Source organism: Diabrotica virgifera, chromosome 8 (genome assembly GCF_917563875.1).
Source record: "Diabrotica virgifera virgifera chromosome 8, PGI_DIABVI_V3a".
NCBI classification, from domain to species: domain Eukaryota; kingdom Metazoa; phylum Arthropoda; class Insecta; order Coleoptera; family Chrysomelidae; genus Diabrotica; species Diabrotica virgifera.
Genome location: NC_065450.1, coordinates 76,713,186 through 76,727,333, shown reverse-complemented (window position 1 = coordinate 76,727,333; position 14,148 = coordinate 76,713,186). Strand labels below are relative to the sequence as shown.

The following is a 14,148-nucleotide window of genomic DNA, read 5'->3' as shown; positions in this document are numbered from 1 at the left end:
GTCTCACAGAGCACACTGACCGCCTGAAATATTCTGTAACTTTTTCATACCCTCTCATGAACGATGCTAAAGGCATTCCTGGGTGCTCAAGGGTATCATATTAGTTAAGACGATTTTATTGGTTACAAACAAATATGGTGAGGTATTCCCTCATAGCGCGTGTAATGGCGGGTTAAGGGGCAATTCTGCATGAAAAATAATGACCGTTTGCTTTATAAACTTATATCCGCAAGTTCTTCGTTTACGAGATACGGGATGTTACATTTTTTTTACAAACTCACGATTTATTTTATTGCCCTAAAACCGGTTGAGATATGCAAATGAAATTTGGTAGGTTTTAAGAGATAGGTATTGCGAATTTTTTGACTTGCAATCAAGAATTTTATATTCACTATTGGCTTGCATATGGGTAATATGACCGATCATATTACCGTATGCACGCCAATGGTCAATATCAAATTCTTAATTGTATGTCAAAAAATGTGCAATAACTACGTCTTAAAACCAACCAAATTTCATTTGCATATCTCAACCGGTTTTAGGGCAATAAAATAAATCGTCAGTTTGTAAAAAAAATTTAACATCCCGTATCTCGTAAACGAAGAACTTGGGGATATAAGTTTATAAAGCAAACGGTCATTATTTTTTCATGCAGAATTACCCCTTAAAGTTTGTCGCACTTGTTTAGAAACACCCTGTACTGAAAAAGAACATGGCTAATTGTTAAAGTACGTAACTTTTGTATTATCCAACATAAGCGAGTGAATCAAAAAACAAAATGTTAAGAAAACCTGAGGCTATAGTTGAGTTTTAATTTCAGTATTTTATAGATGCTAGGATATTCCACAGGGTGTTGCGAACTTTGAGAAATAAACACAGTCTGATTCGTACACCCGGTATACAATGAAAATTTACCTGTTTAGCAGAAATATTATTACAGGGATATTAACAAAGAACAAGGCTATAACACATTCAAAAAATTACTTAAATCGGACAACAGGTTTAGGAGATACGCAACCTCAAAAATTACCCATTTTTTAGGGTGCCCGTTTTCTATGACGCGCAGTTTATAATCAGATTTTAGTTTTTTCTATATCAAATATTTTACCTGTTTTACTATTTCTGTAGGGTAAAAAATAACCGAGATAGAAACCTTTAAATGCTGCGAGAAAAATGTAACGGGATCCATTTAACCTTTTATTTTTTAAAAAGGTAAGGGGTTTAAAAAATTAAGTTCAACGAGGTTTAATAGCCCTTGGAATTAGCTTTCAAATGGTTTTTGGGTGAACCTAATATCGTGAAAACTAACAGAGCTATTTAAAAAAATACAATACATTTTTTGGAAAAAAAATTTGGAGCATAAATTTTAATGCTATTGACTCGTTCGGGTACTCATTTGATAGATATTTCTAAGTACTTTGACAAATGTTAAATAAGTTTATGGTATAAAATGCATCATTTTCCCGTTATTTAAGCTTGAATACTTAAATAGTATTTGGGTACTCGCCGAAAAAAAATATACATTCAATTACCTGTAACTCACTTTAAGTTAACATTAAGAGGTGATTCTAGTAAGGAGTTTATTTTATTTTTTATTAGCTTCAATTTTGGTAATAATAACTTTTTTTAAAACCTTATAGTTTTTGAGTTATTTGTGAAAAATCGGTTCAAAACATGCATTTTTCTCACGAAAAATTAAAATTTTTGATCTTTAATAACTCAAAAAGTTTTGATTTATTTTCATAACTTTATACAATAAATTTTGCTTAGAATTTGTCCCTCTGTCGAATTATGGGGCTATTCTTAATAAAATAATTTTCACCCCCAAGAAGGGGTGGCATCCACCCCCAGGGTAAAAGCGCAAGTTGGCACCATGTCACCTTTTTTACTTGAGATATCCTCTAACCACTCACCAATTTTCATGCAAATCGATGGAGGTTCCACAAAATCGGAGGTAATAGTTTATATCCACCTTCAGCAACTGCACTACTAGTGAACCCTCCGAATAACGGATATCCTCTAACCACTCACCAATTTTCATGCAAATCGATGGAGGTTCCACAAAATCGGAGGTAATAGTTTATATCCACCTTCAGTAACTGCACTACTAGTGAATCCTCCGAATAACGGTCTTTCTGTAAGGCTAGAAATTTATATAGTGATAATTCACAGCACACCTAGGGCTAAAAACCATGACCTGACAGGCCTCAGCCCTGCACGTGTATCTACCAGGTGAATCGAAAAGTGCATAGTTTGGGGGATAAAATAAACTTTCGCCTGTAAAGTTTAAGTATGTGTTTGAGTAGTAAGTCATTTAGAAGAAATGTGTACAATGACAGGCGATTCTGAAGAGCATAAGACCTTGCCAGGCGAGGAAAAAGATTAGGGTTTTTTACTAAAATTTTTTTTTGCATCGAACAAAGTTTTTTTAGGTTTTTTGAATCATTCCCAAGAGAAAAGGTTTTTAGTGATTTTTCTCTTAGGTTAATAGTTTTTGACATATAAGCGATTAAGAATTAAAAAATTGCGAAATCAGCCATTTTTAACCTCAATCGGACATATAACTGAAAATTTCAATGTTGTCAAGATAGGTAGATATTCTTTAAACATCAATTGATGAAATCCCGAAGAGTTTTTTGCAATACAATATCGAAAACCCCTTTGTTTTTTAATTGCTAATCAAGCGGGCGCGACACTGTAGTATAAGTAAGGACGTTTGAGTTTGCATAAATTCATTATCTCGAAATTTGAAGAGAAATCCTCAGACAGGTCGATTTTTATTTTTAAATTATGATTTTTTGGCATATATTTCATACTAGTGACGTGATCCATCTGGGCGTGATGACGTAATATATGATTTTTTAATGGGAGTAGGGGTTGTGTGATAGCTCATTTAAAAGGCTATTTAATTCTCTATTCAGTAATATAAACATTAACATAATTGTTTATACAGGGTGTACAAAAAATGTTTCTTCTTTTTGTGTAAATAAATTTAATAAAAAAAATATTTTTTGTTGTATTTTCCTATTGTTAGATTTTGCAGCTGCCTTATTTCTGTTGCATTTTTATTGTAGCTGTGTTTTGACTTAAATGCGTATAATATCTTGTTTTGGCCTGATTGATTTTAAAAGAAACCAGTGAGTCCAGTGTCCAAAATATGATTTTTAGAATCGCAGCTGTAGAAATCTACACTGGTACAATTGTACAGAAATATCTGACACTGAAAAGTCACTCGAGTAGCAAATCAAGGAGAGGGGACTTCATTTGAATGCGTTGGTTCAAAGAGTAAACAATCATGTAAAATACATTGTGGACGAAATCAGTGTTTTTGCGACATTGCCAGATAAAATAGTCGAATTGTTGTTTATTTAGGATACATTTAATATGTTTTTAATAAACATGAATATAATATTACAAGTTACAAGTGCCCTGAAAGATAGGACAGCTCCCGTCAATTTATACGCAATGTTTTAAAATCTACGCAGGAGGAAGCAGACGGAAATTTTACTGTGAAACAGGTAACAAATAAAAAACCGAAAAACCTTTGAAACTCGATTAATCTGACAACGTCGCATATCCAAAGTTTTCGCTCGGTCTGACCTTGGCTGTTTCAGATATTTCTGTCGACTTATCTTCTTCTTTAAGTGCCATCTCCACGACGGAGGTCGGCAATCATCATAGCTATTCGAACTTCAAAGGCGGCTGCTCTGAAAAGTTCATTTGATATAGTCTCCCGATGCTTTTTTCCTTAAATCTTTCCCTGCATAATCAATTGGAGCAAGTTGTGTGTCTCTCCACGTGTAATATGTCCAAGATATTCTAATTTTCTTGTTTTGATGGTATTTAAGATTTCCATTTCTTTATTCATCTTTCTAAACACAAGAGAGCAGGAAATCGCAAAAGAGCTTGTAGAAAAAAATATACACATATGTGCACTACAAGAGACCAAGAAAAAAGGAAAGGGTCAAATTATGCTGGATGACTATCTGATTATTTACAGTGGTGTTGCAAAAGATACGAGAGCCAAAGAAGGAGTCGCACTGCTAGTCGACAGAAAATTTTTACACTAAGTATAGGAGTGTCGATATATGTCCGAAAGAATAGTTAGTGTAAAAGTCAAACTGGATGTCAAACCTCTGAATGTGATAGCGATCTATGCACCTGAGAACAACAGAGATGCCACCATAAGAGAAAACTTCTATCAACACCGTCAGACTGTAATATCCGAGATCCCAAATGATAAATATATAATCATTCTGGGTGATTTTAATGCCCGTGTTGGCAATAACACAGTTCCGGGAATAAAGCAGCGATATAATGAAAATATCAGAAATGAAAACGGAGACCTTCTGACGGACCTCTGCAGCATAAATGAAATAAGAATTAACAATACATTTTCCCTCACAAAGGACAATACAAATACACTTTTGAAAACACTAGAGGACAAAGATCTATGATATACTATATTCTGTCGAATAGAGAGTTACACCCGTCTCTAATCTTGGATGTAAGAGCACTAACATCAGCAGAAATAGGAAGCGATCATAAATTGGTATTGTGCAAAATCAGAATGAAAACACATATATGTGATAACAAAACAGCAGAATACACCACTAAGATTAAAGTCGAAAGCTTACAGGACGACTCCACAAGATACCTATTCCAAAAAAGACTAACGGAAAAAAAGCAGCAACATGTATCACAGAAAGTGACGGAGTTGAAGAAAGCTGGGCAAAAATTAAGTCCAATATCTTAGCCTCAGCCAAGGAAGTTCTTGGTGAAAGAAACATTAATAAAAATAAATCGCTTCCAAGACGAAGAACTCCATGGTTTTGTACAGAAGTGAAGGAAAAATGTAAAGAGAACAAAAAAGCTTACCTAAAATACATGTCAACTAAAACACAAGAGGCATACGATAATTATAAGACTATAAGAAACAAAACACATTCAGTAGTAAGAAGAATAAAAAATGATCACTGGGAACGTTTTTCGAAAGAAGTGGAACATGATTTTTATGGTCTCCAAAAGGAAATATGGCGCTTTATAAGAGGTCAAAGAACGGAGGTAAAGGAACTAATAGAACCAAAACACATAAAAAAGGATACATGGATTGACTATCTAAAAAAGCTCTATGCAGAGGAAGAACAAATGATGCTAGAACCGGAAACACCAGAAATTGTTATACGAATGTTATGTGAATGTTAATATAAGTGCACAGGAAGAACGAAAAATACTCGAAAAGCTGAAGAACAGAAAAGCTGCAGGTAAGGATGGAATACCAAACGAATTACTGAAATATTGTGGAGCAGCAATGACAGAACAATTAACAACATTAATTAACAAAATCATAAAACACAATAAAATACCGGAAGAATGGAGAACGAGCGAACTAATTCTACTATTCAAAAAAGGAGATAAAAAGCAGCCAGGAAACTACAGAGGTATCAACTTGTTAAATACTACCCTAAAACTTACAACTAAAATCTTACAAGACGTAATGAATCAGAGGATAAGTTTAGCAGATGAACAACAGGGTTTTCGTACTGGAAGATCGTGTACAGATGCAATATTCGTCATAAAGCAAATTACTGGGAAATCACTAGAGTATAATATAAAGACCAGCATTTCTATGTCTGATTGACTTAAAGAAAGCATTTGACAGAGTAAGACTCAAAGATGTAATCCATCTTCTGTATAATAGAGAAGTCCCTCTAGATATCATAAAAACTATTGAGAACATCTACCAAAACAACAAAATGGAAGTCAGAATAGATGGACAACTTACAAAACCTATAGATATCGACAGCGGAATAAGACAGGGAGACTCATTGAGTCCTATGCTTTTCAATTTAATCATGGACGAAATCATCAAAAACGTCAACAAAGGAAGAGGATATAGAATGGGAAACGAAGAAGTAAAAATACTCTGCTACGCAGACGACGCAATATTGATAGCCCAAGATGAAGATAGTCTGCAAAGATTAGTCCACAGATTTAACATAAGAGCAAAAGAATTCAATATGACAATTTCGTCTCAGAAAACCAAAATAATAGTAATCAGTAAAGAACCAATCAGATGCAAAATAGAAATTGATGGTATCAGTATTGAACAAGTAATGGAAGTAAAATACCTTGGAATTACATTGTCAAGTTACGGAGACCTAGACAAAGAAGTGAAAAATCAAGTACAAAAAGCAAATAGATTAGCAGGATGCCTTAATAACACTATATGGCGAAACCGACATATTAACACTGAGATGAAGTTAAGAATTATTTATAAAGCCAGTGTAAGACCAATAATGACATATGCATCAGAAACAAGACCCGATACAGCCACAACACAAAGATTACTGGAAACGGCAGAGATGAGAGCACTGAGAAGAATTACAGGAAATACACTGAGATATCGAAAGAGGAGCGAAGATATTAGAAGACAATGTAACGTACAGTGTATAAACGAATGGACACTAAATAGAAAAAAAGAATGTAACAACCACATAACCAGAATGGGGGAGACACGTGTGGTCAAAATATCACGAGATAAATCACCAATCGGTAGAAGTATCGGCCGACCGGTCAAAAGATGGAGTGACAACCTTCCATAGAGGTATCAACCGCTAATGAACAAGCAGAATTGCTTATAAAGAGGAAGAAGAAGATCTTTCTTAGAACCTCTTTGTTTGTGATGTGTTCTGTCCACGATATTTTCAGAATTCTTCTGTACACCACACTCGAATGATTATAGCTTTTTTATTGATGCTGCATTCATGGTCCGAGCTTCCATTTCATTAAACAAAGTCGAGAAAATGTAGCACTTAGCCAACCTAACTCTTAGTTCCAACTTCAAATATCTTGTGCAGAGCACTTTTCTCATTTTGTTAAAATTTGCACTAGCCTTTTCTATTCTAATTTTGATTTCCTGGAAGTAATCACTTGTGGAGTTAATCATTGTTCTAAGATTTATGCATATTGGTCGACTCGTTCGACATTGGATCCGTTTATGAAGAGATTCTCGTTATTTCTTTGGGTATTCGATATTCCCATAAATTTTGTCTTCTTGGCGTTCATTTTTAGACCGTATTCTTCTTAGTCCAAACTCCGCTATTCTGGTCACCAGCCTCTAAAGATCCTAATATTTTCGGCTAAGATTACAGTGTCATCCGCATATCTAATGTTAATGGGAACTTCATTTACCTTTATTCCATCTGTTTCACCCTCAAAAGCTTTTTTCAAGATCTCTTCCGAGTAAGCATTATAAAGAATTGACGACAAAACGCATCCCTGTCTTCAATTTCCTCTGACAGCCTATCATTAACAGGTACTTTTGCTCGTTGCTTATATGTAGTATAAATTCGACTAATACAGGTATTCAAACAAAGTGAACTTGTGATATTAAAGAATTTTATTTTTGTGAAGGAGGATTTTATACAATGTAGTTTTTATAAAGTACAGAAAAGGAATGTAATTCTAATAGAAGAAATTCATGATTTAATGGGATAACAGATTTGTATCTAATAAATAATAATTACAAAAAATAATCTGCCTCATATTTATAGGGATAATACAGTATGCGGCAAAATAAACAGTACTGAAATGAATATTGAAATGATTATTATAGTCTAGTAAAAGAGTCTAGATTAGTCTAGTAAAATAAGATTACACTACATGTAAATCAAAATGTAAATTCGTACAGGTTGGAACAAATTTTATGTCAAAGTTTAGGTGAGTACAAAAGATATTTTCAACAAAGTATCCAAATCATATAAGGGGATCATTGTTTAAATAATTAAAAAGGGGTCATTTTTGCACAATATTTACTTTTTTAACTGCTGAGGTAATTTACATTTTAATGAAGGTCTTTAGGATTTTTTTCTACAAAGCTGAAGGACAAATCTTTCACCTAAGACTTACTAAATTAAATTTGACCCCCAATTTATTTAAATAATTATATATAAAATTTAAAAATCAAATTTGCAAAAACGTATTTTTTGCGTTTTAAATAAGCACTATAAATTATTTTATTTAATAGGAGAAGTTGCGCTATATTACCAGTATTAAGCAAAAAAAAAAGGTTAAAAAATATTTAATAATTAATGAGATATTTCATTTGTTTAACAAATGTTACTATATTTTCAATTGCAAAAACGCGGTTGTTACCAAAAGAATATAAAACTGTAAAACCTCGTTACTTTTATTTTTATGTATATTTTCGATAAATGTATCTGATAAATTTGTTTATAATTTGTTTTTTTAATAACGTCACGGGGATTAAACATTTTGAAATGCTGTTCCGTTAATCCGGTTCCTGGGAATTTTTCACTTATTAACAAATTTTTTTGTCGTTTTTTCTTCTTCTTTTTTCCTTATAGTAAAAGATATAGTTTTGCTTATATAGGGGGTTTCATTAAGAATGTCCAATCTCTGAGTTGTCGATTCTATACCTTAAAATATTAAGATTTAACCAAAATCACTTCAATAAAATATAGCTCCTTATTGAGTTACAGGGTGTTTTATTTAAAAATTATTTTGGCTCAGTATTTTTAAACTATTCGACATATCATTTCCATACTTGGTAGAAAGTGTAGGTACTATACACCCTATGAAATTATGTTAAATACACGTTTCCGCCTATTACCAGAGGCGTACGACAGGCGGACAGGAGAAAGCAAATGGTTGACCCTTCCCAAATTCTACGTCACAGGCGAAATTGCCATTTTAGCGCAATTTTTAGATTCTCCCGCACTCTCAATGTAAATAACTTACTTTTCACTCGTAACGATAAAGTCATTAGTTTTCGAGATATTTGCAGTTAAACATGTAACGGCACAGTTATTTTATTTTGATTAAGGTTTTGTGCCGCTTGATTTTTAATTTCAAATAACTCGAAAGCTAATGATTTTATCATTAAGACTGAAGAGTATATTATTCATTCTTAACGATAAAATCATTAGTTTTTGAGATATTTGAAACTGAAAATTAAGCGGCACAATATATTAATCAAAATAACTAAATAACTGTGCCGTTACATGTTTAACTTCAAATATCTCGAAAACTAATGACTTTATCGTTACCAGTAAAGAGGATGTTATTTACATAGACAGTATTGGAAAATTTAAAAATTGTGCTAAAATGGCAATTTCACCAGTGACGTAGAATTTGGGAAGGGTCAGCCATTTGCTTTCCCCTGTCCGCCTGTCGTACTCCTCAGGTAATAGCCGGAAACCTGTATTTAACATAATTTCATAGGGTGTATAGTACCTACACTTTCTACCAAGTATGAAAAGAATATGTCGAATAGTTTTAAAATACTGAGCAAAAATAATTTTTAACTTTTTAAATAAAACACCCTGTAACTCAATAAGGAGCCATATTTTATTGAAGTGATTTTGGCTAAATCTTCATATTTTGAGGTCTAGAATCGACAACTCAGAGATTGGACATTCTTAGTGAAACCCCCTCTATGAGCAAAACTATATCTTTTACTATAATTATGGAAAAAAAAAAGAAAAAAAAACGACAAAAAAATTTGTTAATTAGTGAAAAATTCCCAGGAACCCGATTATCGGAACAGCATTTCAAAATGTTTAATCCTCGCGACGTTATTAAAAAAACAAATTATAAACAAATTAGAACAATTTTCAAATGTCATTTTAGAGGGGAGTTAAATTGAAATTTGAATTTATCAATACATTTATCGAAATCATACATAAAAATAAAAGTAATGAGATTTTAAGCAGGTTTATATTCTTTTGGTGACAACCGCGTTTTTGCAATTGAAAATATAGTAACAATTGATAAACAAATTAAATATCTCATAAATTATTAAATATTTTTTAACCAATTTTTTTTTGCTTAATACTGGTAACATAGCGCAACTTCTCCTATTAAATAAAATAAATTTATAGTGCTTATTTAAAACGCAAAAATTATTTTTTTGCAAATTTGATTTTTAAATTTTATATATAATTATTTAAATAAATAGGGGTCAAATTTAATCTTAGGGGGTCAAATTTAATCTTAATCTTAATAATAGGGGGTCATAGGTGAAAGATTTGTCCTTCAGCTTTGTAGAAAAAAACCCTAAAGACCTTCATTAAAATGTAAATTACCTCAGCAATTTAAAAAGTCAGAAAAAGTCTCCCAAAATGATCAATCAGTATTCGAAGAGACTCCCTGGCAGTGTGACAGGTTGCCCTGTCCTGCTGAAATCATTGTTGATTTTAAGCTTGGATCGTTTTCGCGACTTTTTCCGTATTACCGAAAATAGCACTCCGCGATAAAACATTCTGCAAAACTGAGAACTGTTCTGAAGCACCTAACATTAACACGACATTCACATAGGTTATAACAACGGTCGAAAACCACTCAGTACGTTTTGTCATATGACACATACAAATTGGAGGCATACACATTTCAGTACTGTTTATTTTGCCGCATACCGTAATGAAATCAAGTGGTCACAATATTGAATTAGAACAAACTGCAACATGTATTTTTAAGGGTCTAAACAAATTATTTAATTATGTTATTAACATAAAGATGTACAGCATAGGCATAACACAATTTTATTGGGAGTTTCAACTCAACCATTCTCCATGTGCAATGTTATTACAAAAATATGTAGCATCAGCACATAAATCTCAGCTCCATATACACAGTTTATGTCACATTTGCATTCACACACCTCCCCAAACTATACAGTAATATAACAGTAAAAATCTTCGTCAAAGATACTTTTATAATTGTGAGTACACATTAAGAGATTCCAGGAAGTAGCTTTTGATACTCTTGATAATTTAATTACAAACTTAAAAAAAGGTTTTTTATGTATACAAGGGTCATTCATATAAAAAGGTTCCCTACGCGCCGCAAAGAAAGGATGCGATGTATTGGGAGAAATCTGGCAACACTGTCTTATGCATAAACTCCCTCTCTCTGTCTGTCTCTCTCTCTCTCTCTCTCTCTCTCTCTCTCTCTCTCTCTCTCTCTCTCTCTCTCTCTCTCTCTCTCTCGCCCCCCTCCTTAATCTAACTTTGGAAGCTGTTGGAAAATTGAAAATCGAAAATTGGATATGCTTCTTTTCATGAGCATTTTTCAGTGCGTCACAAATGATAGAAAAAAAGGTAAGTCCGTGATAATATACATTTTAGTGACATGACATTTTAGTTAAATCTGACAGTTGTCACATTTTATTTGCAATTTGGTATAAAATCAAATCAATTGTGTTTATTGCATTTATAAAATGGTATTTTCTTTGATTTGTATAGTCTTATAAATTGTACAGATTATATTCGTAGATATATTATATAATTCGCAAATAATTTTTTCGATTATAGCGCCATCTATTGACAACTAGAATAAATGTTATAAATGTCACCGACGAAATGTAATCACTGACGTGCGTTTTTTCTGTCACATGCAATTTAATGCGTTAGAAAGAAATCGAAAAACTGTAACGCACTGAAAGATCCTCATGAGAAAAAGCATATGAACGGTTGTATTAATACAAGATCTATGCAAATATGCGCATATGCGGATGATGTTGCCAATATAAACCGCAACAAAAGGGTATTAAGCGAAAAAGCTATAGAGCTGAAACTAGAAGCTGCTATATTTGGTCTACATATATAATATATAAATGAAGGTAAAACATTATATATGGAGTGCACAAAGTCGAATCAATATGAGAGTCTGAAGGTAGACAACCATACCTACAAATATGCCTCACTTTTCCCTACCTAGGCTCAATAATAAATGACAACAAAACCAGTCAAAAGCACGGATTCTTAGCGGTAATAAGTGCTTTTATGCATACAAAGATTTAATGAAAAGTAAGTTACTGAATGGTGAGTCTATGTTTAGAATCTACAAAACAGTAACTAGACCAGTGGTCACGTATAGATGTGAAACGTGGACATTATCAACCACTCATGAAAATCAACTGAGAATATTTGAGAGCAAAATACTAAGAATGATATTTGGACCAACCTATTGCAGCGATGGTTCGTGGAGTGGAGAATTAAAATTAACTACAAGCTAGATGAATTAGCATAGAGCGCATATATTGTTAGATTTGTAAAGTCACAAAGACTAAACTGGCTTGGTTACTTAGAAAGAATGCCAGATAATCGAGCTGTAAAAGTAATCCAGAGATGGAAGCCCCAAGGAAATAGAACAAGAGGAAGACCCTGTAAAAGATGGATAGACGATGTAGTGGAAGATCTTAAAACCATGAACATCAGGTAGTGGTGAAGGAAAGTATCAGACAGGGCAGAATGGAAGAACATTGTTAAGCAGGCCAAGATTCACAAAGGGCTGTAGCACAATTGGAAGATTTTTAAAATTCATGGGAACCGTATTTTATGAATGACCCTCGTAAATATAGATTACACTACGCACTCGCATTGCTTGCTTCACTTCCTGAACTAGAGTCTTCTTCATCTGAGGAACTGGAACAGGACTCTTCTTCTTTCGTTTGCTTATTGTTCAACGCCTGTTTTTTCGCCATGATATTTTTGTATTCTAAAACTGTGATTTTTTTGGGCATTATGTCCCTAAGAAAATTATATTTTTCTTCTGCGTGCACTATTTCAGCTATATGTTTGTAGTCTAATTTTTTAGCTTGGTTAGCTTTCTTGTAACCTTCTAGCGCTAACATCCCTATAAACATTTCTGTTGCTTTACTCATGAGCAAAGAAGATTGTTTATCTACATTGTCCACATCTGAAGAGCTCTTCATGATTGTGTTAATCCTTGACACTGGCAAGTGAGCCCTCTTCTTCGAAGCTGCGTTCTCCATTTTATAATGAGATTTTTCTGCGGGTAAAAAAAAATAAAAATTACTACTACAGGTATAAAGAAAAACTAAAACTAAATAAAAATAAGGACTAAAGGGTGTTTCTTTGGAAAAGTAACATACACTCACCGACACAAAATTCAGACACTAAAGATTTTTGATAAAATTTGACAACTTATAACTTTATTATTTGTACTCCGATTTTCAAGATTCTTGCATCAGTTTATAGATACCTACATGTATTGATGTCGTTTGTTATTATTCCGGTAACAAAACAATTTTGCTTAGACGGCATTGAGAATTGAAGATCTGATTTTGTTTCAGTCAGTTTTAGTCCGTTTGTATTATCCCAGAGGCATCACTAAGATTTTGTCTTTGGAATTATCCGAATATCTCTTTTCTTGTAAGAGCAGCACAATTTTTTGTAAATAAAAACACTGATTGACACATAAACATAAATATCTTGAGGTTAAATTGATAAGATTAGAATGGCTCACATGCAGCCCAGATCTCAATCCTACCGAGCATTTATGGGATGAATTGAAAATAGCTATTCGCCATCATCCTAGGCCTCCAGAAAATTTGTTAGTTATGGCCCTGGTAGAGGAATATCTGGCTATTCCCCAGTAAAGGATAGCACATCTTATTTATTAGATGCCAAACAGATTGCAAGCATTCGTTGCTGCCAGAGGTGGACATACCTCTATTGAATTGTTTTGTTGTTAATTTGGTTTTGTGTTGTTAATTTTAGTGTGTTTGATATTTTTAATTAAATAAACTTTTAAAGCAGCGTTTGTATTTACAGCTTTTACAAGAAAGGAGATATTTAGATAATTCAAAAAACAAAATCTTAGGAATGCCTCCGAGATAATATGAAAGGAGTATGAAACAAAATCAGCCCTTCAATTATTATTATTTGTTTCCTAACTTTTTCACCACACTGTATATTTTCTTTATATTTAGCACTGGAATATCCTTTAATGTGTCCAATCGATTAATGTATTTATAATTATAAGAAATCTAGGTACGGATTAAAAAATATTGGAAAAATATTCCCACTCAAAAACAACACCTGTACACTAAATTTTTTTAAATTGGATGCTCCCCTTCAAAACAGGAGGAAAAACTAAAGGACACCACACACATCTTATGGAAAATATAATGTCACTCAAATGAAATAAACTTTACATGAATAGATGCGTCCTGAAATTTCAATAATTTGATACCATTGCGCCAACTCTATATTTTGATTAACAAGAGTGTAAATTGATAAAAATAAATCTAAAATCAAATAGGAATGTACGTGTGTCAAAGAGAGAAAAAAGATCTTGTTATTCGCTTACTCCATAAAT

General features: G+C 32.9%; 1 protein-coding gene across 1 annotated transcript; it reads right to left on the bottom strand.

Annotated features, from left to right (window-relative positions):
- Positions 1-12,391: 12,391 nt before the first annotated feature.
- On the bottom strand, positions 12,392-12,799 carry LOC114340509 (uncharacterized). The gene has a single exon (XM_028291257.2). It carries the CDS (start codon positions 12,797-12,799, stop codon positions 12,392-12,394), a length of 408 nt encoding a protein of 135 aa, XP_028147058.1.
- Between the last annotated feature and the right edge of the window lie 1,349 nt (positions 12,800-14,148).